Source organism: Desmodus rotundus, chromosome 3 (assembly GCF_022682495.2).
Source record: "Desmodus rotundus isolate HL8 chromosome 3, HLdesRot8A.1, whole genome shotgun sequence".
Taxonomy (NCBI): domain Eukaryota; kingdom Metazoa; phylum Chordata; class Mammalia; order Chiroptera; family Phyllostomidae; genus Desmodus; species Desmodus rotundus.
In genome coordinates this window covers 148,301,534-148,326,965 of record NC_071389.1, presented here as the reverse complement: position 1 = coordinate 148,326,965, position 25,432 = coordinate 148,301,534, and the positions used below count along the sequence as shown (strand labels likewise).

The 25,432-nt window shown below is 44.9% G+C and overlaps 2 protein-coding genes across 7 annotated transcripts; one reads left to right on the top strand and one right to left on the bottom strand.

Annotated features, from left to right (window-relative positions):
- Positions 1–3,191: 3,191 nt before the first annotated feature.
- SPRYD4 (SPRY domain containing 4) lies at positions 3,192–5,336 on the top strand. Its single transcript, XM_024576398.4, has 2 exons — positions 3,192–3,349; positions 3,728–5,336. The coding sequence occupies exons 1-2, from the start codon at positions 3,265–3,267 to the stop codon at positions 4,264–4,266; spliced, it is 624 nt and encodes a 207-aa protein (XP_024432166.1). The 5' UTR covers positions 3,192–3,264; the 3' UTR covers positions 4,267–5,336.
- GLS2 (glutaminase 2) lies at positions 5,308–19,084 on the bottom strand. Of its 6 annotated transcripts, none has more exons than XM_053921311.1 (19): positions 18,698–18,795; positions 18,243–18,375; positions 13,969–14,068; positions 13,414–13,535; positions 12,491–12,620; positions 11,623–11,702; positions 11,377–11,540; positions 11,092–11,150; positions 9,895–9,927; positions 9,559–9,617; positions 9,007–9,073; positions 8,821–8,871; positions 8,446–8,622; positions 7,654–7,785; positions 7,231–7,323; positions 7,001–7,062; positions 6,437–6,513; positions 6,071–6,134; positions 5,308–5,951 (listed from the first exon to the last, which is right to left on the bottom strand). In XM_053921311.1, the coding sequence occupies exons 2-19, from the start codon at positions 18,272–18,274 to the stop codon at positions 5,795–5,797; spliced, it is 1,659 nt and encodes a 552-aa protein (XP_053777286.1). In that variant the 5' UTR covers positions 18,275–18,375; positions 18,698–18,795; the 3' UTR covers positions 5,308–5,794. The 6 variants fall into 6 exon arrangements, with proteins under 6 accessions (XP_053777286.1, XP_045040662.2, XP_045040660.2 ...); XM_045184727.2 differs by having other exon boundaries at positions 18,243–18,291; positions 18,698–18,754; XM_045184725.3 differs by lacking the exon at positions 18,698–18,795 and adding an exon at positions 18,502–18,635.
- Between the last annotated feature and the right edge of the window lie 6,348 nt (positions 19,085–25,432).

Genomic DNA, 25,432 nt, shown 5'->3' with positions numbered 1-25,432 from the left:
TTGTCATTTTCCTGTATTCCCTTCAACAGCTCCTGAATGCCTAATCTTTTTCTTTCCTTTTCTTTTCCATTTATTAGTATGCATTTCATTCTGAGTTTACTCCCAGGTCATAAGTTTTTGTTCCTTCAGTTTCTTCTGGGATATCATTTTCTTCTATGCAACCTCCTCGATGTGGCAGGGAGAGCTCCTGTACGGGATAATTGGCCCATGGGCTCTGTAAGTTCCGTGCCGCCTCTCGGGAACTTTGTTCACCCTGATGTGCTCAATGACCAGAGAATCTACATCTAAACCCTAAAGTTCAGCACTACTCTCTGCATTATTAAGCATGTACAGCAAAAATTCAGCCCTCATTTTGGGCCACAGACCCTGCATCCAGCCCCACTGTCTGGCCTGGGCACACCTGACTCCACCACTGTAACAACGGAATGGCACACATTGCTTCTGTAACATGACATTCTTCAGATACTTGGTGGCTTTTTTGATATGCAAACCCTTGATGGCCTGGGCAATTTTACAAGTGTTCTTGAAGTGAACATGAAGATTTAAATCTCTTTGATTTGCATGGTTTTCGTGGGATTTTCTGGGTCAAGTGAATATCGAACCATTTTCAGGGGTCACCTTTGGCTACTTTCAGAAGAGCTGAAAGGTTCTTATCAGGGCATACAGGACTCTTCATAACCCAGTCTCAACTTTTCTAACTGTTCTCCTTATCTCCCCAGCATGAGACTCTGCAACATCCTGCTTCTGTGTTTCCTCAAACACGCCATTTTGTTTCATAATCCAGACCTAACCTGCCCCTATACCTTAAATGTCTCCCCATTCTGCTTGTCAAGCAAATTTCTATCACTTCCTAATTATTATCATGGAAATGTTAATAATTAATTACTTGTTCATTAGCAATGAGGCTGGTAAATCCTCTGAGTGATGAAGGTGAGTCTATCACATGGATAGTCCATCTGTAAAAGTGAAATAATCCAAGAAATGAGAGATAAGAAACTATTTGCTTCAGCTCTCACGACCAGGATAGAACCAAAGGAGAAATCCTACAGAAACACAGTCCTGAAACTTTCCTTTCATTATTACCAAAATGCAAAAAGTACTGATAGAGGAGGACTTTCCTGAAGGAAATCTCTCCTCTACCCCTTTGCTCCTGGGCTTAAAAGGAATAGAAACCTCTTTTCTCATGCATTAAGCCAGATAGAAAGGCTGGACCGGGCTGACCCCTGGTGGACGGAATGAGCCACTGCACTCCAAGAACGTGGGCACAAAACTTCTCACTTTATATTCATTCAAAAACAATGAACACTTACTCTGTGCTACTGGGAAAACTGAGAACCCCGGGCCCAGAGAAGAAAGGACTTAATTCCTATTCTTAAGAATTCACAATCTAATGGATGAAATAGGTAGCTGCCTCTTTAAATGTTCTCTTGCCAGCACTGAGAATGGGAGACCAGTTGACAAAGACTAATGCAGTACTCCAGGGGAGAAATAATGTGATAGGGATTCAATGACAATCAGACTTGTGAGGAGACAAAGGTCATGGACTTCCAGGTTTCTAGCCTGGAAAACTGGCTGGTTCTGGGTTGAAGCTCAGAATCAGGGTATCTAGGAAGAGTAAGTTTATGTAGGAAGTCAGCTTTAGACACGTTAAGATTGAGTTGACTGGGGGACATCCAGGTACAAAGGTCCAATAGGCTGTTGGATATATAGACAGATCTGGAACTGGGGAAAGAAGTGTGGGCTAGAGTTCCTGAGAGTCCTTCTCCAACAGGTGATAGGGGTCTCCACCGGCAGAGATGAGATACTCTACAATATGTATATCGGGGAAGACTTTAGCTGAGATCTTCGGCAGGCTGATGTTCCTTCACCTGCTTAACCATTTTTGCTTTTCAAGTCATAGCTATGGCTTCTGAAAGTCTCTCTCCAACACTTCCTACTATACAAGGAATCAGAGGCTACTCCTTTGCTTACTGAGCATCCTGTAAGCACTTAAATAATGGCACTTAGTGCATCCTATTGCGGCTGCCAATATTCTCATCTATCTCCTCACTAGACTGTAGACCTTTGAAAGGGGAAGTTCCTTTGAAAGAGGAACTGTTTTGTGAGAAAAAAACAGAACGAAACAAACACAGGCAGTAGTCATATCATGTAAAGCCTTATGACCATGCAAGGGCATTTGACGAAAGGCATATTAAAAGATTTATGTAGGGGGGGCACGATCGGATTTGGGATTTAGAAATATCACTGACTGTAGTATGGACATGAGATTAAAGCAGACAGATGGAGCTGGGAGACCAGCTTTGAAGCTATCCTATTAACGAGAGAAAGTCCCAATTGAGGACAGGGATGACTGTGGCCTTAACTAGTGCCTTCTCCACAGGAATGGGGGTTGGATCTCTGGGGTAGGAGAAGAATTTTTGATTAATTTTTTAGGCCCTAAAGGACCAAAATTGCTTTTTTGAGGGATAGAATGGAGATGGAATGTTGATACAAGGCTGGCCAGCAGAGCACTGGGAAGTGCACGGATCGGGGGGCGAGGTACAAGGGGGCTAAATGGTAATGGAAAAAAATGAAAATTATTTGAAAAAGAAGTGCACAGACTGAAACATTTAGAAAGCAGGGTTATAGTGTCTCAAGCAGGTGAAAATGTTAAGTGTCATAATCAAGTACCTCCTACCCTTTCACTCAACCAAAATGGTGTTTTTGGTTAAGTTGGGAAAACCGAGTATTGAGTTAAAACCCTCTCTCCTAGCCCCGAAAATACAAAACCAACCCCTACAGTATTTATGTATTTAATATTTATTAAAACAACTACCGCTTACCCACAGGTTGCTACTTACCGAGTTGTATTCTAGGCTTTTCTCTCATCTAATTTTTACTAAGGTCTGTCGGTTAGATATTTTTATTTTACAAATGAGAACACCAGGGCTCACAGAAGAAGTGACTTGTCTAAAGTTACATACAGAGCTGTGTTCGAACCCAACTGCTGTTTAGTTCTAAAATCACTTTTAACCATCTTGTTACACCACCTCTCTAGAGGTCCTCTCCAGTTAAAACGTGAGCAGCATTCTTCCCCGCGGAAAAAATTGAATAAACTGTACCCACCGCCGGTGACTCACTAAAATGGCGGCTCCCGGCGGGGCGCTGGCTCTAACGTCATCATACTGCGCGAGCGCCTCGTCGCACCTTGGGCTAGCGGAGCAGGCGGGCCGGAAGCGGGGGTCTCAGGCCAGGGGGGCGTGCCCTGTTCTTCCCGGACGCAAGATGGCGCTGCCCTTTGCACGTTCTCTGTGCCTGTGCCACTGGGGCGCCAGACGATTGGGGGTTGCTGCCGTAGAAGCCCGCAGAGGTAGGATTATCTCCTTTTACTCTCTTATACTTCAGAATGGTTTTCGTCTGTTATTCCCAAATTCCTCCTGGGTCGCTTCCCCTCACCCAACATGTGTTCATGTTGATTACAAACCTATGACAGACACTATTTGGTTTCTTTCAAACCCAGGGCTTCTCCCGTCCGAGCTTTTCGGCTCCTTGGGCTGTCCGTACTAAAGCGCCCCCCCGTCCCCCCCCCCCACAGCCGCACCACCGCTTTCTTGCACGCTTGACATTCTGACTGTTCCTTGCTTCTTCGGGATCTCTTGACTGCCTGCTTCCGATTGGAATATGCATATGTCACTAGTTCTAGGGTTCTAGCCCCTGTCATCACCCAGTCTCTTTGCTCTTCCTGCAGGAGTCAGTTTCAAACTGGAAGAGAAAACCGCCCACAGCAGTCTGACTCTCTTCAAAGATGGCACAGGTGTCAAATACGGCCTGGTGGGATTGGAGCCCACCAAATTGGCCCTGAATGTAGAGCGCTTCCGGGAGTGGGCAGTGGTGCTGGCAGACACAACGGTCACCAGTGGCAGGCACTACTGGGAGGTGACAGTGAAGCGCTCCCAGCAATTCCGGGTAGGAGTGGCAAATGTGGACATTTCTCGGGATAGCTGCATCGGTGTTGACGATTGTTCCTGGGTGTTCACCTATGCCCAGCGCAAGTGGCACGCCATGTTGGCCAACGAGAAAGCCCCTATTGAGGGCATCGGGCAGCCAGAGAAGGTGGGACTCCTGCTGGAGTATGAGGCCCAGAAGCTGAGCTTGGTGGACGTGGGCCGGGTTTCTGTGGTCCACACACTAAAGACAGATTTCCAGGGTCCAGTTGTGCCTGCGTTTGCCCTTTGGGATGGAGAATTGCTGACACACTCAGGGCTTGAGGTGCCTACAGGCCTCTAGAATGTCCATCACTGGAGGCCCTAATCACACTCGTGGCCAGCCTCCTCCTGAAAACGTCTGAAACCTTTTAACTTTGCATCAAGCAACCTCTGGCTCCTACAATTTGATGTTGCATCCCTTGTGCATTGTCTTAGTCATTGTCCTCTACCTGTGAAAGCTAGGCTACTGCCAATTTTCCTAGGCTGCCATGAATGTGTTTTCCACGACTTGCTACCTTCAGTCCCTCTGCCTCCCTGTGCCCAGGCTTTCTCAGACCATATTCAGTCCTGCAGACTTAACTTTCAGCTTCTTTTGAATTTATTCATCACTATGAATCTCTCTCCTTTTGCCAATGTAACTTCTGTTTGTTCTTGGGGCTGTTTGTACTGAGCCTCTCCACAGTAAATGCTTTCTACCTCTGGCTGCAGTGGTGCAGTCAATGACTTGGCCCTTTCTCTAAAGCACACAGGCTGGGTCCCTCAGGAAGCATTTACTGGCTGTGTCAGAGAGAATAGAGCCCTCCTTCCCCAGTATCTCAAAGCTAGATGCTCAGCCCCACACAGCTGCAGCTGTCTTCACCATGAGTCCACCTGCCTTAATCTGCACAGCTGACACCTGGTTAATCCATGTAATCATTGGTATGTGTGCCACCAAAGTGAGCACTCGTCATAATCATTGGGCCAGTTACAACCATGACTAAGGGGAGACACTTGGGAGATATCCCAGGGGATTAGTGCTGCAAACTTTATTCTTGAGAAATTCTTCACTTCTGCTACAGTTGGAACTTGCAGAGGGAGGAGAGAGACCTGAGGTCTTGTACAATACACTTTTGGGCCTGCTCAGACCCAAGCCCTTACCCTCCCACTCCCACCTTGGCCGCAGAATACACTTCACCTAAAGCAGTATTAGGGGGTTGAAGAAAACCTGGTAGGGTGAGTATGTATGTGAATTACATCTTTCTCTGACCCTGTGGTTCCATCGTATTCTACCTTTATAATGGTGATGTAACTGAATGCCTCTAGGGGTGAAAAAGGACTGGGTTTAGCAAAAATAATCACTTGTGTAATTAAAGTTTATTTGAGCACAAAATACTTTCTCTGTCTATAAAACTTTTGTTTCCTGGCCAAGGGGGGCAGATTTCTCCAGACAACTAAAGCCAGGTGTATAGCTCTGTGGATATATACATGTGCATGGCGGCTAGGGCCTCTTCACCAGTGTCTTTCTCTCATGTATGGTTTCTTCAGGGAGAGGAAGAGGGGACCTGGGTGAAGACTTGGGAAGGTTGTGAGTGGGCTGGGCTATTAGGCTATACCTTGAAGAAGCCCACAGTCTCCATGAAAAGCTCTGATGCAGGTATCCACCGAGGCACTTCTCTGTACTTTGTCTGCCAAGGGAGTGGGGTATTCTGACTCAACAGAAAGCACTGGTCTGCCTTGGTCCCCACTGAAGCAGTGCGGCTCTCCATAGCATGTGTTTGTTTGATGGTTAGGGGTTAAATGTGTGGCCAGTCCGTGCTTTTTCTTGAGCAGGGACTGTGCGTGCCCCATGCTCACACCATGCTCTCTAAGTTCTCTTTAGACAGAGCCTCAGCTGCTGTTTCAGCCTGAGTCTCAGATGGTGTGTAGGAGTCCTGGTAATCTTGAAGTAGTTTCACCACCTCCAGGTGATTGAACTGCACAGCATCATCCAGGGGAATGTTGCCCCACCTGCGAGGAACAGAGAAGACAGGGAGTGCCTTGGTTCTACACATGCCAGTGGCGGCTGGAAGGCAGGAGTGCAGAACCTGCTGCCCGCCCCCAGCCCCTTTTAGGTTAATCCTACTCACCTGTCCTTGACAAAAGGATTCACTTTGCAAGCCTCGATCAGGAATTTAACAACTTCTATGTGTCCTAGGAATACGGGCAGAAGGAAAATGAGAGGGTCAAGACCCTGAACCTTTTCATGTTAACATTGGTACAGATCCTTGGCAGCTGGAATTCTGAACCCATAAGCGATGGCAGGGGGTGGGGGAAGGTCTCTTCCCGTTTTGCTCCCTATAGACCCAATAAGAGTCAGCCTGCACACTGCAGGGCATCTGGACAAAACAAGTGGCTGCCCCCGTAACCGTGAGGGCATACCCAATGAGGAGTACTCTTGGTAGAAAAGGAAGAGTCTTAGGATCTACTTCCCCTCTTAGTGAACCTTCAGATACCTTCAGCTGCAGCAACGTGCAAGGCTGTGCGGGAGTCATAGTCTTTCTGTTCCATGTCCATGGCTGACAAGGCAAACCTGAGGGCAGTGGAAAGCAGCTGGAGCAACCCAGATCGGCCTAGAGTCACTTAGGTCCTGTCTGAAGTGGGGTCACACTGGATAGGTTCCAGAGCTTATGCTTAGATCTGTAGACCTTGCACAGTTTGTGTTTGCTACCCAGATAAGACTTACTCGCACATCAGAGAAATGGGAGTGTGATGGTTCCAGAAACGTCCCTGCTTACCTGTGGTAGGTATCCTGCACTGTTTGTGGATGTCGGTAATCCATTTAAGGCAGGGTCCCTACCTACCACCTCTGCTTTTAACACCCAGGTTAATCATAACAGTGGCTATCATTAATTAAGGTCTTATCACAAGGCACTGTATTTTGAAAACTCATTTAAATGCAGTGTGTGTCCATTTTATCTGACTCTAAATCTGAAGCACTTAACTATTTTGCTATGATGACTCCTTGTGAGATCTCTGACCAGGAGTATTTTATTGTGCTTATTTGGTTACAGAAGTACCTTCGAAGAGCTGAGACGTCTCCAGTATAGGCAGCAAATAACAGGTTCACCACAGTCTTGTTCTGGAAAACAGATCATGCCCACTTGAGCTTAACTGTGACTTTGAACCCACCCATGCCCAGCTCTGCCCTGTGACCCTCCTCCATGGATGCTTAGCCAAGGGTATTCCTGCAGTGTTATGGATGCTCTATTCTGAAATATTCTTAGCAACTGCCTGGGGTTTTCCTTACCCTAACTTCTCCCCCTTCACGCCGTGGGTCTAGTTTCCGAGCACAGTGCCTCAGGTTGTCATAGTTGTGGAAATTGAAGAGAGACACCAACTTCTAAAATTGTAAGCCAAAGAGATTATATTTTTAAATTAATTTATTTATTTTTAGAGAGAGGGGAAGGAAAGGAGAGAAGGAGAGAAACATCAATGTGTGGTTGCCTCTCACACATCCCCCACTGGGGACCTGGCCTGGAATCCAGGCATGTGCCCTGACTGGGAATCAAACCGGCGACCCTTTGGTTTGCAGGCCCATGCTCAATCCACTGAGCCACACCATCCAGGGCCCAAAGAGATTATTTACTTATTCCTTGCACTTAGTACTATAGGAGCTAAAAATTGCTTTAGTTACTTATTTAAGAATATTTAGTATTGCATGCAAACTCACCTGGCAGAAATTGATGCCCCTGTGACTATTCCCCAGCTTATCCAGTGGAGGGGACAGACACATCATTCCCATGACATTGGGTACCACCAGGAGGATGGCTCCTGACACAGCTGACTTGGCTGGCAGGCCCACCTTGGGACAGAGATGAAACTGAGGATGAGCTAGAGGTATCCCAAGCCTGGGTTGACAGTCCATCCCAAATGACAGCATGGGCAGTGACACACCTGTCTCAACCTTTTGGTTTGTCAATTAGCTTTTCTGATTCCTGTCCTCCCCTGTTCCCCTAAGTTCATGGCTTCAGTAGGGAAATATTTATTGAGTATCTACTCTGTGACTAAAACTAGGACTAGGACAAAGCTTCTAATTTAACTTACATCCCTATGGTGGGAGATAGTAAGTAGGTAAACAAATAGAAAGAATTACAGCTTATGGTAACAGAAGAAAAGATACAGGGTGCTATGACAGAGGAGGAAGTAGGAGGGGGACCCACGTGAGAGAGGGTGGTCAGAAAAGCCTCTCCTTGGAAGTGACATCTGAGCTGAAACCTACAGAAGCGGCACCAGCCGTGTGGAGGGCAGCAGAAGACTGGCTCAGAAGCTGCGCCTTCAAGTGTGTGTGTGTTGGGGGCATGTGTTGGACGAACCACTAGGGATTCCTGGCCTAACTGCCTGGCTGGAAGTTAGGGAATGATAGGCGCAAATAAGCTTCTGCTTCTCCACCTTCAGAGACTCAGTATCCTCTTTTGTGGGCTATAGGCTTGTGATAAATGGATGGAAGGGCCAGAGCACTCACATGGAAGGCAAACTGGCCAGAGAAGTCATACATGCCGCAGGAGTGCATGAGGCTGAGGGTGTTGCGCACTGCTTCAGCGCTCAGCACGCTCTCGCCTGTGATGGGGCAGATCCCGCCGTTGGCCAGGGTGGCAGCCATGACACTGCCTGATTCACAGGTCACCTCCACGGAGCACAGCTATGGAGACAAGAGAGAGGTGAGGGTGTGGTGTGGACGTGAACACTGTGTTCTTGGATGCAGAGCAATGTTCTTGGCATCCTGATCTTTCAACAAGTTCCCCTGGTGTTTCTGGAGAGGGGCATCCCTTCGGGTCAGAGCAAGGAGCACAGGCGGTCCTGTTCCCTAGACCCTGAGTGAATGACAGTGTTTGTCTACCTGGAAGTAGAGATCGAGGGCAGCCATCATGTCCACCCCCTTAGGAAAGCACTGCGAGGAAAAACAGGAGAGAACATTTTTCTTCAGGCCACCAGTCGTCCCAGTCACACTAGCAGGATCTCAGCCAAAGTTCCCAGCCCCAGCCACGGCACTCCCAGGGACTTTCCGCACCAGCCTCCCAGTTACCTTCTTTTCCTTTAGATAATAGCCGATGGCGTAATTCCGATCCCCCGTTTCCTTCTCTGACTGGAATCTGAAGCCAACATGCAGTTTAGTACTTGATGTTTGAGGGGTGGGTTTGAGGAAAAGGGGGAAAAAGTGCCTTCCCTGAGAGAGACAGACCTGATCGCACAAGTTAAACTGAATCAGCCCCTTTGGAATTTCTTACAGTAATACTGGGACACTTGAACACCAGTGAGCACTGGTCAGAGCTTTACTATAAAGTGTGAGACACAAAACACCCCAAACTGTCTGGTCACCTAGGCTAGGAAAACTGGTGAGGATTTTGGCTTTGAGGGGCTTGGCAAGAAACCCTCACACTACCTGGCTCACTCACTACTAATAGAAAGGGAGCGAATTCTTTTACAATGTAAACAAAAGCCAGTGAAGGGGCCCAGAGGAAGCTGGGAGGCCAAAGTTCCCCTGGGATTTCTTCCTCCTAAGATTCTATCATCCCCCTCCTCCATCATCCCCGCCTCCCAACAATGCATTCAGCCAATCCTGTGAACGAGGCCTTACGTGGCATTGCTGAAACCCATGTATTCATTTCCAGCCATCTTATTCAGATACTGCAACACCTAGAAGAGAAAAAGGGGCATGGAAGGCACGAGGTGGGTAAGGACCCTACTGAATACACATGAGGTTAACTCTCTGAACTCCTCAGTTCATATCCCAGCAGGGGCTTCAGGCGGCTTTCCTCTCTCAGACCCGCAGGTCCCCACACTTCGGGAAAGAAGGCTTCTAGTACGGACTGGCGCACCACCAAAGTGGGGTAGAGCCAGGCACCGGGGCAGCTGGAGAGGACAACATGCCGTGGAGAAAAGCAGCCAGGAGCTGAGCAGCAAGGGAACTTACAAAATCAAACTTCTCTGCTTTGTTACAATCCATCTGCAGAGAGAAAGAGAGAGAGGTCAATATTTTAAGCCTAGGAGGGTGACAGAGGAGGGTCAGAGGACCCAGTCAAAGTGTTAAACTGGTTTTGCTACTGGAAATGTACATTTTACAATGACTTTGTCCTTTTTCTTTTTCTTAAAAACAATGGAGACTTTTGTATCCGTGCACGTATAGATTTTATTATCAAGTAATGAATACAAACAACCTCACCCCATCTAGAACCTCACTCGTCCCGAGTCTCACTCCCACTTCCATTCTCAATTCCAACCCTCATCCCTGCCCCCACTTTCATTCTCCCGATTCCAATCCTGTCCTCAAGCCCCCACCCCCGCCCTTGATTCCAGATCCCCATCCTTACCCCGGTTCTGGACCCTTACTCTACCCCTTCCCTGGCTCCCATAGCCTTCTCCGGGACTGGGGTGACAGGAATGGGATGCAGTTGTGCGTTGCATATATTATAATAGTCAAGTATATCAATTATGTTGATAATTGAAATAAAGCTAAAGATTTTAACTAGGAGTCAAGTCCAATAGGGTCTCTCCTTGGATGGGAATGGGTCAGGCAGGTCCCAGATACAGAACTATAGGTAGGGCTATCCCAGAGCAAGGGAAGGGCCAGAGCCTGGTCTGCCCCCCCCCCCCCTCCTGCACATGTCAGCTACAGTGTCAACACCACAGGGACTCTGACACCTAAGTCCCTGGGGGAAGGGTTCTCAACACCACCTTTCCCAGGAGGGGCACTGATTGGCTCCAAAGCATTGCTGCCCACATTGCTCTCAGGTTCTTGCTCAAGCCCTGGGAGACCTACAGCTGACAGGCCAGCCCGACACCCTTGCTCAAGGCCAACTCACGTTCCAGGTGACGTGAATAGCTGCCCTGGCCTGGCCATTCACCCTTCCTTCTGTGTGTCCTCACAGGTCCAGGTGACGTGAATAGCTGCCCTGGCCTGGCCATTCACCCTTCCTTCCGTGTTCCCCTCATCCAGAAGTGTCCAATCAGCGCCTAATAGTGCTGTCCTCCCACCTGTGTCTGGCATTTGGCCCTCGGTCCTAGGCCGGGGTCAGGACCTGCTCACTTCTCCCTGGTCTCCCTGGAGAGCTGGACAGATATGAGGTATACAGGAATGAAGGGGTTTAGAGAAGGCTGGGGTGGCACTGACCTTGATCAAGGAACTCACGACAATGGCACCAGCATTGACCATAGGGTTATGGGGGATTCCTGGGGAAATACAAACCACCCAGTGTCTTCTCAGCCACTGAGAAAAACTGCATTTTTAGACTACCCACTCTACTTGCTAGACTAGAAAGATTTCTTTGCTGGGAAGGATGGAATGACAGAGATAATCAGGAAGGGCAGAGAAACAAACAAAAAAGGACAGAGGTGAGGGGGGTGGGAATAGGAAGCGGGCATTTATGAGTCTGGTGTGAGCTCTGGTAGCGCTCACCTTCCTCATTGAGGGAGAGCTTGTTGTAGCGCAGGCCGCTGGGCTCCTTCCCCACAAACTTGTGCACATAGTCGGTGCCTAGGGTGCTTACAGAGATGGCGTAGGTGAGGGGCTTCACACAGGACTGCAGGCAGAAGGGGATCTTCGTGTGGCCCACGGAGTGCCTGGTGGTAGACAGCTGCCATGAGAGGCGGCCTGTGTTCCGCACCTGTGCCCTGCCTCCCTCCCTCGCACCCAGCATCTCACCGCTGACCATCCACAGTGCACAGGGAGACACCCCACAGGTCTGGATTTGACTTGGCCAGTTGAGGGATGTAGGAGGCCACCTGGTCATGAATGGAGAGAGAAAACAGGGACAGAATGGAGGTATGGATGTGGGAAAGGGAATAGAGCTGAGGTTCAGGGTCAGGAGAATCTTTTAGATAAAGGCTAAAGTTCACCCTGGCTGGTGTTGCTCAGTGGATTGAGTGCCGGCCTGCGAACTTAAAGGTCGCCAATTTCATTCCTGGTCACGGCACATGCCTGGGTTGTGGGTTGGGTCCCCAGTTGGGGACATGCAAGAGACAATCTATTGATGTATCTCTGGCACATCGATGTTTCTCTCCCTCTCTTTCTCCCTTCCTTCTCCTCTCTCTAAAAATAAATAAAAATAAAATCTTTTCCTAAAAAAGCTAAAATTCTTTTTTCTGCAGGGCAACATGGTTCCCTCTTGCCTCTTGTTCCCAGAGTTACCCGAGACTTAAGAAGACCTTACCTTTCTGTAGCTCCTCTCTTACAGAGATGGCAGTAACGCCATGGAAGGTAAAAAGAGAACTCCGGATCAGCTTCCTTTTTTGGTTCTTAGGCTCAATTACCCTATAGGTCTCTTTCAAAGTCCTATTGAGTCCTAATGCCAAATGTCCCCATAAAAACCTCAGATCCCCGCCCCAAACCCAAAACCTCAGATTCCCTCACTGTTCTAGAAGTCACATGTATAGAAATACATAAAGCTCTTGTCCCTATTTTTAGAGGTTCTGTTTCTCATCCACTGGATTCCCAGCCCCAGGAAACCTCCGAGAAGCAGGGTATATCTGGCTCAGAGCCCTTGCCACTCCCTTAGTCCCCTGGCCCTCACTTTGCCTCCAGTGAGCTCCTTAGCATCCTCAAAGATTCGATCCACGTGGCCCGTGAACTCCTCAAAATCAGGAATGACAAACTTCTTTCGGAATGCCTGGGTCAGGAGTACAATGTTGCTGCTCACACACCTGGATTCCAGACATAAGTGGGTTAGGGAGATGGTGCAGCTGTGACTCACTCTGGAGCCATAGAAATTGGGAATAAATAAGGTGTGAGGAGTCATCAGGTTTGGGACCAATAGCGGTGTGACCTTTGGTACGTCTCATTATCTTTCTGGGTCTTAAGTTTCTTTGCCTCTAAAATGAGGGGTTGGAATAATGTGGGAAGATATCTCAAGGAAAATAAATACCCAAATAATATTTGTTAAATCCCAAATATTTATATTTTAATTAACTATTTACATATTAAAAATCCTAAATCATATAAACATATTTACATATATTCCTATATGTATGTAAATGCGTAGGACATTATCTAAAAGATACCCACTAAGCCCTGGCCGGGCAGCTCAGTAGGTTAGAGCATCATCCCGATATGCGAGGTTGCAGGTTTGATCCCTGGTCAGGGCACATACAAGCAGCAACCAATGAACGCATAAATGAATGGAACAACAAATCAATGTTTCTCCCTCTCTCTAAAAAGATAAAATAAAAATAAAAGATATCCAGTAATCTGTTAATGTTATTTACTTCTTGGAAATGGAACTGGGATTGGGGAGACAGGGAAAGGAGAACATGTGTTTCTACACTGTTTGAATTCCTATAATGAGTATATGCAGACTCATGTGTTAGCTTGTGTAACAATTAAATAATAAAATAAAATGAGGGGTTGAACTATCCATCCTCAAGATCCCTCCCTGCTCTTACAATCTATGCCCAAAAACAGTTGTGAGAGAAGTGTTCTTGTTTCTGGGGTCCTCACTTTTGGAAGAGGTCCCGGTCTAAGAGGCCACCACTGCTGGACTCCCGAACCATGCGGCGCATCTGGCTCATGCAGTCCCGGAGCCGGGGATCTGACGTCTGCAGCCCAGTAGCCTTCAGTGCCTTTAGGGTAAAGAAGCAGCTGGTCAGGTCAGCTACAAGAACAGTAATTTAATCCTAATAATCTTCCCTGATGGACAACAATCAGCTCAACCCTAACTACTACATTAGGTGTAACAAATGGGTTTCCATACTAAGAAAAGATGGAATGGAGCAGCTTTGAAGGCTAAAGGGGGTTTCCTGCCCTTTTTCATCACGACAGCTGGTTTCTGAACTCTTTGGGTCAAAGTCCCAAACCAAGAAGATGGGCTGAGTCAGAGGGTTTAACTTTCCCACCCTGGGGCAGGAATGGGATTGTCTCATCAGCCTAGGCATCTACTATTCATCCTCAAATAGCAACCCATTATTAGCTGCTCTGCACTTGGTCTACCCTCCATTCTCCACTTTCAAGAGATCCCAAAGGATTAGGGTTCTGAGCAGGTGGAGAGGAACTTACAGTAGTGAACTTGTGGATAGGGATTCGTTCCTGTCCCTCAGCGATAGTGTAGAAGAGCAGATCACCCAAGCGGGACAGCATGCCACTCTCTGACGAATCACTGTTTGGGGACAGAGATGGGGAGGAAGGCAGGAACCTGAGAACTTCGACCTGCTCCTCCTTCTGGAACACAGGTGTCTTCACCCCAGGCTTCCTCACTGAGCTATCTGATCTATCCCTGTAATTCCAGCTTTCACATCTGTTCTGAGAAGTCTTAAATTATACTCACTAGCTTTCTGTTGTTCTTGACTTTTATTTCTAGCTGCCTTCTAGACACTTCCATTTCTAGATGTCCCACATGCACCACAATCTCAACGTGTCCAAATGTGAGGTCATTTCACCTCCTCCCCTCTGCTCCTCTTCTTGTGTTTCCATCTGGGTTCACAGTATTACCACTTATCCAGGTGCCAACCATTTGGATAATTCCCATACCTTACATCCATGTTCAGTTGGTAACATTGGCTAAGTCTACTTTCATGTCTCAAATCCACCTCTTTTCTTCTCTTCCCCAGAGCCAGCATGGTATAGTAGAAAGAACCAGAGTTTACCCCTTAATAGCTGTGTGATCTTAATATGGATAGTAGGGTTACTTAATACTGCTGAACCTGCTTCCTCATCTATAAAATAAGGGTAGTAATGTCTGCTTTACCCGGGTGATGTGAGGCTTTATTAAAATAACATTCCACTGTCTTTCACAAAGTAGATGCTTGGTAAATGATGCTTCCTTATTGCCAGCTCCTTATTGCCTGTTACCTAACAGTACTACACTCTCCTGACTTCCAACCCATCTTCCACAATGTGTCGGCTATCTTTGTAAAACTCAAATATCATTTCTCTACTTAAAAACTTTGATAGCTCCATTGTGCCTAAAAATAAGTTCGTATTTCTTGGCATGACATTGAAGCTCTTTAGAACCTGCTAACATCCCTTTCCTATTCTTCGCCATGCCCCCACACTCCAGTCATGCCAGGTGGCTCCCCAAACAGGCCAGGCACTGTCAGGCTTCCTGGCCTTCGCTTATGCTAAAACTTCTGCATGCAATAATCTTTTTCTCCTTCACGTTGCACAGTCCTGCTTATCCTTCAAGGTCCAGATCAAATGTTACTAACTCCTTAAAGGCTTCCCCAAACCTCCAGATTTTGCTACGCTGCTGGTATGACCCAATCCACTATCTTATTGACAGAACAACTTCCCTTATTCCACTGTTAGGTCTTTGTGTTTTATGTATTTCCGTCTTCCTAGTATTGAGTGACATCCCTAGCACATAGTGGGTCTTCAGTAAAGAATCACCTAGTTACATTTGTAGAAAGTTCTATGTTCCCCAAATTCTCTGTCTAGCTGGCTTATAACACTTGAAGTTCCAAGTACTGAAGGCTTTTTCGTCTTCCAGAGTTCTCCCATTAATACGTTAACAGGTTTGGAGGAATTATTTGACCAGATCATTCCAAATATGACAGCTATTTGAGATTAAGACCCTTCAGAACCCTTTGACCCAGCAATTTGACTCCCAGGCATTTACCCTATAAGTGTACTCACATGCCTGCAAAGTAACATTCACTGCAGAGTCGGGGACAGTAAGACTGGAAACAACCTAAATGTGCATCAACAGGGACTGAATAGGGAAACTACAGTATATTCACATACTGGAATATTACGCAGTGTAAAAAGAAGTGAGGGTGTGCATAATATGAGGGTGATTTAATATGATGTAATATTAACTAAAAGAAACAAGCTGTAAAACACTGTTTTTAGCATGGTACTCTTCATGTTTAAAAGGAAAGAATATGAATATATATATGTATATATGTGTGTGTCTATATATATATATATATGGACACCCCCCCATATACACACAAACACACAAACATTTGCTTTTTCAGGCACAAAATATTTCTGGAAGACTGATTTATCTCTCCCTTGGGAGATGAGGCAGGTGCTGGGCAAGAGGAGTGGGAGGGAGGGATATTTCCTACTATATATCTTTTTGTAAATTTTGAATGTTGAACCATATGGATGTGCATATATTATCTACTGAATGATATATATGAATATGAATATATTAACTGTTGAAACAATGCATTAAAAATAAAAAGCCTCTCAAGAAGCTTGGCATAGACTAGGGATGTGAGTGTATGTATTTGTTCAAGGAGGAATACCGAGAGAAGGGGGAGTCTTCCTGTTTCCGAGGAAATCCATTGTCCCAAGGAGTCCAGTGCTTATAGGGAAGTGAGGACTCATGTGGTGACAGAGGAAGAGATGAAAAAGATATCTTAGGAATACCCCAAGAAGGAAAGTACACAGGAACACTTTGAGGGCAGGTTTTTCTGCCTCAAGCTGAATGAAGACAGGAAATAATGCCATTCTACTGAGTGTATCGCAAGCCTTAAAAAAACTGCACACCCTTTGACCCACATAGGGATTGATCTACAACGTAATGTTGAGGGGAAAAAAGCAAAGTGAAGAACAATGTGTATAGTATGACACTATTTGTATAAAAAAAGGGAAATAATATCAACATGTATTTGCTGATATGTGCATAAAATATCTCTAGGAGGTTACACAAGATATCAATGATACATCCCTGAAGAGCAAAATTTCCTAGTAATTTAGGAAATAATTGAACAAATACACAAGAATATGTACTAACTAAGTTTAAACTTTGTTACATTATGATACTTCATACAATGGAATCTTAAAATGGCAAAATGGCAGCCATTAGAATGGTAATATCACATATAAACATTCTGGGATATTAAAAGCTGTTCATAAATGGAAAAGATAGGTTACCAAAGAATATGAATGCCATGACCCTATTTTTGTTAAATTTTATATATACATATATAGCATATATTTGGATATATATCACAAAATCAACTGGTTACACCTAATATTGGGATCTTTATTTTTTTTCTTGATGTTCTATTTATCTTGTTTTTCTTTTATAATAAAAATACAATAAAGCTAAATATTAAAAAAGCAAACATCCCTGGCTTGTGTGGCTCAGTGGATTGAGCGCCAGCCTGCAAACCAAAGGGTCACTGGTTTGATTCCCAGTCAGGGCACATGCCTGGGTTGGGCCAGGTCCCCAGTTAGGGGGCATGTGAAAGGCAACTGATAGATGTATCTCTCACACATGGATGTCTCCCTCCCTCTTTTTCTCCCTCCCTTGCCCCCTCTCTAAAGACAAACAAATAAAATCTTAGAAAAAAAACAAACAATAACTGGAATAACAGGCATTTTCTCTTTGCAGCCCTCCTGCCCCACCACTCAAGAACCCCTCCCCTTCATGGTGTCACACTCCCAGAGCCCATCCCCCTCCAGTACTCTCAACTCCTGCCCAAGGGAGCATCAGTCCAAGGCCCTTAGCAAGAAGTCCCTGGGAGAACTGGCAGCCATGAGCAGGAGGATAAAGCTTCCTCAAAACACTCCCATCATCTGACTCCACTGGATAAGGAAAGGGGACAGAGGACCAGGGACACTTCTTACTCCCCATCCTACAGAAGGTGTGAGGGTGAGGGAGGTTAAGCCTTTGCTCTATCCCACCAGCATTTCTCCCATGGCAATTTTTGGGGAAAGGGGAGGCAGTAGATCAGGAGAGAGAGGGCTTATTCTTTAAAGTTTAAATATTCCATGTCTCCTTGAGAAGAGGCTGATGGAAAAGTACAGCATAAAAATTATCATTGATAAACAAGTAATACCTATTGGTCTGTTACCTGTCAGCACAGGGACTCCAGTGGTGGTGAGGTAGTGCTGTGTCTGTCTGACTACTTTAATTATGGTGTGATGTCTTTCTGAAAGTCATCAGTAGGTGTCAATGACAGGGGAGATGGCCCATTTCCTGTTCCTGCTATAACGGAGCAGGGGCTACTTGGATAGTGTCTATGTTGACTTCTGGGGAGGGCAAGATTTCCTGCTCTGCTCCGTCCGTGTCTGGGAGAAAAGAGGCCCGGCCACTAAGTGTTCTTAGGTAGTGGGGGTTAGAGGTGTAGCCTCTCAGGCAGAATAAGGGCCCAAGATAAGAGAGACAGCCCTTTAGATCAGTAAGGCTGAGCAGCAGATAACATAACACATCTGACGGGCTCTGATTTGGGAAAACTGCGTCTTATTATGCCCCCCCCCCATTATAAAGATTTTCCTCATTCAACAACCAATTGGAAAACCACCTTTAGCAACAGATTTGGGAGCCTTGATAACCCACACACTCAACACTTATTGCAAACGACACATGCACGTACCTGCGTACCAATAATACAGGCGCATCACACATCACACGCGGAGGATACGCTGAAACACAGACACAAGACACTGACAGACCCCACACTGACAGACCCACTGGAGGCGAGAGGCTGCTGCATATCCACGCATTCCCTAAAACGTACGCGAGGATGGGGAGGAAAGGGAAGGTGAGGTTGGGTGGTGCACACACGGCCCTGCACTCAGACTTGTGCGCCCGAGAAACACTCCGCGCATCTACGTTCCCAGTTAGGTACGCACCTCGGCCAGGCACCATCCCGAAGACCGACCTGACCAAGCGCCCTCCCAGGGCGACGGCAGTTTACCGCTTGAGCACGGCGGACCCAAAGCCCCGAATTTAAAGGAAAAGGCATCGCAGGCTAGTGAGCTAGGAGAGGAGAGATGCGCTCCCGAGGAATGCAACTTGGGAGCTAGTGAGTGGGAGCCTGTTCCCTACCCGTCGCGCAAGCCTTACTGATCCAGGTGCTGCGGCTGGTGGCTGTGCGGCGTCTCCCTGCCCTGCGCTGCGGCCTCACTGAGGTGGTGCCGGACGCTCCCACCAAGGAGGGGGCTCCGGCTCAGGTGACCCCAGCCTCCCCGCCGGCAGTGACTGCCGGCCCTGCTCAGAGCATTCTGCAGAGCCCTCATGGAGCGCATCCCCCTTGCACGTCGCCCGTTCCGCCAGAGCGCCCAGGGCGTCTGAACAGCGGTTGGGAGGCGGAGCGGAGGAAGCGGGGCGAGGACTATGGGGGGAGCTCTGTGATAGAGTGTGAAGCCCACGAGGTGTAGGAGAGTTGGGGCCTGGTGGGTGGGATTGTGGCAGGAGGAGGAGCCTGTCCCTATACAGCTCTGACCACTGCCAAGAGCGCTCAATACGCACTGGACAGAGGATGGGTCAGGTGTCCCGGGTTAGGGCGGAGGGCACCTTAGTGCAGGGTGAGCAGAGGTGGGTGTCTGAGAGTTGGGATGAATAATGCCGAAATCCAATCACTGAGGAAGCAAAAAACTTGAGGGCGGGGGAAAAGAGGAGCCTACCCAATAAGTGCAAGGAGGTGGGCTGCGGATTCCTGGGGCCAGCGACTCGCTGGGGTCGGCAGGCGGTGCGTGCAGATGCGGGGGGGGGGGGGGGGGGGATGTGATTGGGGCGTTGCGAAGCTTGGTGAGCTCCGCGGGGTCTCGGCGGGATCAGAACGATGGAATTTAGAGAAACAGCTGTAACTCTCCACACTAGGATAAAAGTGAACCCTATTCAAAAGGCCATTTAGCAACCTTCAAAGGACAGAATTGGCACTTAGTAACCCACCTCCTAGTGGGGCGTAGAGACCAAATACCTAGTCTCTGGCACGCGGTATTGGTGAGTGAGGAGTCAAATGGCCAGAAAATATCCCGACCAGAAACAGCTTCCTAGGCACTTCGATGAGGTCCTGAGACTGCGAAAAGGTCACCCTGGTGGTTGCTAGGATGTCTGGGTTCTCTTATCTCTACCAGTTATTTGGTAGCTGCTTAGGAATTGGTGTTCTTGACGCTAAGCCCTTAAGCATTTTATAACCGTCAAATACTTCCAAAGTTTTATCTATTTTAATTTCTTGCCCCTGTGTTCCTCATTGAACACTCAGCACATGCAGGAATTTTATCACTTGCAGCTAGAACATTCACCTGCATCTTCACAAGGCCTAACACAGCATCTTTATTTAGTAGGAACTTACGTAAATAAGAGCTATTGTCTAGTGTTTATGGTGTGTCAACCTTTACATAGTCTATCCCTTCCTCCTACCAGAGACCTACAAAAGTAGTTATTAGTTCTGTTTCAAGATGAGGAAACTAAGACTTAGAAATTATGACTTAATCGAATAAGATAACCTAGTTAATAAGTAGTGGGGGCAGGAGTCAGACTCAAGTCTCTGACTACAAGCCTCCATCATTCAGCTAGCTCTTCCCAAAATTAACTGTTGAATTGAATTATCCCAGGAAATGACCTCATCCCTAAAAGAAGCATTATGGCACAGTGCTGAGCCTTGTCTAGAGGCTGGCTGTACCACAGAATAATCACTTTTTAATTTTGGATTAAAATGAGCTCAAGGGTAACCATGGGAAAATAATTATCAAAACTATACTCCAGTCCTGGCCTGGTAGCTCGGTTGGCTGGAGCATCGTCCCTGCACATCAAGGTTGTAGGTTTGATGCCCGGCCAAGGCACATACAAGAAGCAACCAGTGAATACATCAGTAAGTGGAACAACAAATCAATTCTCTCTCTCTCTCTCTCTCTCCTAGATCGATTAAAAACAAAACCCAAAAAAACCCCACCCTGACCATTGTAGTTCAGTTGGTTGGGCCCTGCAAAGCAAAGGGTTGCAAGTTCAATTCCTGGGCAGGGCACATGCTTAAGTTGCAGGTTCAGTCCTAGTCAGGGAACATATGAGAGGCAACTGATCAATGTTTCTCTCTCTTTTTCTCCCTCCCCTCTCCTCTCTCTAAAAGTAAGTAAATAAAATCTAAAAAAACAAAACAATACCACCAACAACCAAAACAAGCCTATAGTCTGGTGTGTTCTGTGGAAAGGCAATTCTTCTTTGCCTTGGGTAGGGTTGGAGGGTTTATTTGGTTTGAAACAAGATGGAATGACCTTTCTTTAGTTTTTGTTTGTTTTTCCCTTCTGTAGTCATTCCCTGTCTGCCCTATCTGTTGGCCTATGGGACGGCCTCTCTAATTCAGGGACTCCTGCTTGCCCTGGGCTGGCTCATGCATGGTTTTGCCCATGAAGATCTTTAAGAGAGTTCTGGGTCCTAATGCTTTGTATATACTCAAGCCAACATTAGTTTTTCCAAATATAACAGGTTAATCTTATCATTGTTTCCTAAGAAAGTTATTTCTTTGAAGCTTTTTGAGCTGTCAAGAGAAAGATAACATATGTTAGTGGATTTCTAAACATTACCCAGAAGTTATTTGTTTCCTTTTACTTCCTACTCCTGCTTTTTTAAATTAGCTTTAACTATAATCTGTAATGAGTTCCTTACTCTCCTTCTCCCCAGTTCTTTCCAATAGTAGATGCTGGTTGGGGAGTGAAGAAAATCTACCCATAGAAGGGGAGGTTGTTTGCATAGAGAACTAGCCTCCAGAGGAACTTTGGCCTTTGGACTCCTTTTACTACAGTATTGCTGCTTTTGCATGAGGATGGAGCATGAACCAGTGACTTGGGACCAGCATTGTATAAAGTATAAAATATTCAAGAAGAACAAGTTTGTCATCTCAGGTGGTTAAGCTTGGCAGTGTTAGGTCTTTGTTGTTGTTTCTGATTGGAAAAGGACCCATCTAGTTAACTCTGTGCAAAAGTACTGGCCAATTGTGGCGTGGCCAGCTATAAATGAGGCTTTTCCTAAGTGAAAGAAAATTCGCGTATTCTTTCAGAACTCCAGATTAGTGTGGCTGGAATGAAAATTTGGTTGGGTGTGAGAATGTGTGAACCCGTGAAGCTGAAGATGTAGGTGGGGGCTGCGTTCTGAAGAGTTTTCAACACTATGGTAAGAATATTCAACTATATTCCAAAGGCAGCTCCGCAGTCAACCTTTCAAAGCTTCTCTACTTCACTTAAGCTCACCCACCCACTGCTTCACACAAAGAAGCCCTCAATTGTCTGCCATATCTATCCCTCCAGATACTGTTGAAGAGGAATCCTTCCTCACGCTCAGGTTAATCTTTCCACTTACTTTGCTCTATTTTTCAGCCTTTTCCTCTCTAGTGACTCTATCCTTTAGCATTTAAATATTCTCGGGTCTCTGTCATTATATTTTGACTCTTGGTATGAGTGTGATTACATTAAGATGTATTTTAGTTAAACAGCTTTATGCAATTCATGTTTTCCATCAATATTGCTCTTAAGATAAAAATTGAGATATAGTCCTGACTCGCGTGCCTCAGTTGGTTGGGTGTGGTTCCACAAAGCGAAAGATTGCTGGTTTGATCTCCAGTCAGAACACATGCCTAGGTTGTGGGTTCTGTCCCGGTTGGGGGTGTGTGTGAGAGACAACCAATTAATGTTTCTCTCTCAGCAATGTTTCTCTCCCTCTTTTTCTCCTTTCCTTTCCCTCTCTCAAAAAAAATTGATAAAAACAAAAAAAATTGAGATGTAATCGATATATTTTGACTCTCACCTGTATTCCTTCTACTACCAACGTTTTGAAAGAGTCGTTACACTTACCGTGTTTTTATTCTGATTTCTCATTCATTCTTCCATAACGGTGCAACTACGCTGATGCTGCCATTGTGTTGCTTTGGGTGTATGGGCTTTCAGGGGTTCATTGGAATTGAAAGTTTAGATATATTAATCAAGGTCACCAAATAGTTTAATATATTTAAAAATTGTTAAGATATCATTAAGAAGCAAATGTTTTGAATAGGATTTAGAGTACAGCCAGAGCACTGTGGTGCTGGTGCACATGTTTTAACCTGTTGTTAGACCTTTACTATAGGTTGTTAGACCTCTAGTAAAGAAATTTCATATACCTTCAAATGTATCTATGATATATTCCATAATGCTCTCCTAAGTTTGCTTTGGTTTAGCAATTACAAAACCAAATTTTTAGGACTTAAAAAGTATAAACATGAGGATGTAAAAAAATCACAACATATCATCACATGGGTTAGATTTATGATGCCTAATACACATTTTCTATTTTACTAAATAATGTCTCCTGTAATTTGTTTTCTCTGATGGCCATAAGAATAGATTTTAGGAAGTTTGAATCATTATAATATGCTAAGAGAATGGAGATTTTGCCAGAATCCCTAAAAATATTTTTAAAAACTCTTTGTAGACTAAAACTAATTTGAAAGAATTTGAAACATCAAAACAAAAAACCCAACCTTTCAGATTGTGGCTGATACCATTTTAGTACTTAAAGAATGTGGTAGAGGTTTTAATTTTGTGTTACCATATAATGAACAAAATTATTCTCTAAAAGATTACCTAAATTAATTTTTAACCACACTTATCTACTTGAACATTCTATAAGCCATACTTTCTCAAGATCTTATGTAATTTGAAATTTTTACATCATCCACTTTTGCCTGTCAATTTACTAAAAGTTGTTACAGCTCTCTGATTTTTTGGAAATTGTTAGATAAAACAATTTTAGTTTAGCAAGTATTTATATAGTGACTACTACTCACTTAGGTAAGAGATTTTCAGGGCTAAGTATATTTATTCACTTATTTGAGTTTATTTTTCCAGTCCAGTTTAATTTAATTGATGAAAAATCACAGTAAAAAATACAGAAGGTACCTAATAAATGTATAATGTATGACATGATTACTTGCTGTTTTGGGAGAATTATTAAATATAGACATTGGAAAAAAGTAATATTACATATAAATTGTCTATGATAGTTATAATACCAGTATTTGATTTCAGATTTTTCTGAAGTATATCTTAGTTTTATTTTGCACAATTCTCATTCCTCTATAGCAAAATTTAAATAATTTAAAAACTATTTAAGGACCTCTATAGGATTAGAGTGTTTAACAGACTTTTTATTCAGCATATAAGCTCAGGCAGGGGTAAAATAGGTCATAAAACTTATCAATTAGCCAACTCATTACTGAAGTCTTTTTTTTTTTTACAGTTTTGCTTATTCATCTGGTTCAAAATTCAAAAGGTACAAAAGCATATGTAGTGAAATAACTCTCTTGTTTCTGTGTCCTAGACACCCACTTTTCCTCCCCAGAGGCAAACATTGCTATCAGTTTTCTATATATCCTTCCAGATATATTTTATTCATTTCTAAGCAATTACGTATTTTCTCTTTTACACAATTGGTAGCAGACTGCAATATAAGGACTGCTTTGTATTGTTTCTTTAAAAACTTTTTCACTGTACACCTGGAGAACCTTCCAAATCACTACATACTGTGCTTCCTTTTATAGCTATGTGGTACTGTCAGGATGTATCATTGTTATTTTAGAAGTCTCCTATTGGTGAATATTTATTTGTATTGTTTTCCATCTTTTGTTGTAATTAGAGTGACCATATTTCCTGGCTTGCTTGGGACAGTAAGCTATGCCAATTGTCCCAGCTTAAATATTAATAGTGCCCTCTTTCTCTTACAAAACTATCCCAATTTGGACAATATGTTTTATGGTTACCATAGCTATTACAATGCTCTTGCAGTGAATAAGTTTATATAGCTTCTCATTCTGCAGGTTTGCAAAGATAACTGTAGGATAAATTCCTAGAAGTAGAATTGCTGAGTCGAAAGGTATATATTTATTTTTTTGTTTGTTTGCCATTCCAGTAACTGTAAAACAGTGTTTCGGTGTTGTTTTTATTTTATTTTTTAAAAATTATGAATGAGGTTGAGCATCTTTTTATTTGAGGTCTGTCCAGAAGGTATCCAACCATGTAATATGAATAATAGAGACATTTATTGAAGAAGATATAAGATACAAGAAACATTGTACATAGGACAATGATGCCTCGGTCCCCTTCAAAGTAGGCACCTTGGGATCCCACACAATTCTCCCAATCGCCATCAGCTGCCCCCTTGTATTTTCCTGAGTCTCATCAATGGTCTCAAATGTCTTACCTTTCAAAGGTGATTTTAGTTTTGGGAAAAGTCAGAAGTCACAGGGCACCAAATCTGGACTGTAGTGGGGCTGAGTCACCTGGATGATTTCATGTTTTGCCAAAAAACTGCAGGACATGATGCATGAGCGGGTGCGTTGTTGTGATGAAGCTGCCAAGCACCAGTTGCCCATAGCTGCAGCCTTCTGAATCATCCAATAGTTTCTGCAGAGGAATGTTCAAGCTTAACACAAAATGTGATGCAGATTCGTTGCTCTACTTGCTCAGTCATTTTAAATGCAAGGACCACACAGTACACATGCTCACTCAACAGCGTCTACCACCCCCCCTGACCAGTACAGTGAAGTTGTCATTGTTCATGTATGCGTATTCCAGTCCACCCTCCTTGGCTGCCAGATTACATGGTTGTTGTTCAAACCGTTTGCATTATATTAACAATGGCTGGACTTTTTCTGGACAAATCTTGAATGTTTAACAACCATCTTATTTCCTTTTTTATGAATATTCAAATATTGGTTATTAGAGTTTTGATATGGTTTTGTATGAAGAGGAACTCTTCACATATTTTGGAAATCAGCCTGTTGTGAAATGAGTTTCATGCTTTTCCTTCCCC

Coding starts and splice junctions, on each gene's coding strand:
- SPRYD4 (XM_024576398.4), top strand. CDS start 3,265: ATGGCGCTGCCCTTTGCACGTTCTCTGTGCCTGTGCCACTGGGGCGCC. Junction 3,350..3,727: donor TGCCGTAGAAGCCCGCAGAG/GTAGGATTATCT, acceptor CTCTTCCTGCAG/GAGTCAGTTTCAAACTGGAA.
- GLS2 (XM_024576395.3), bottom strand. CDS start 18,897: ATGCGCTCCATGAGGGCTCTGCAGAATGCTCTGAGCAGGGCCGGCAGT. Junction 13,536..13,968: donor CTATCCACAAGTTCACTACT/GTAAGTTCCTCT, acceptor TTTACCCTAAAG/GCACTGAAGGCTACTGGGCT. Junction 7,324..7,653: donor GGGGCATCAATTTCTGCCAG/GTGAGTTTGCAT, acceptor TTACAATTTTAG/AAGTTGGTGTCTCTCTTCAA.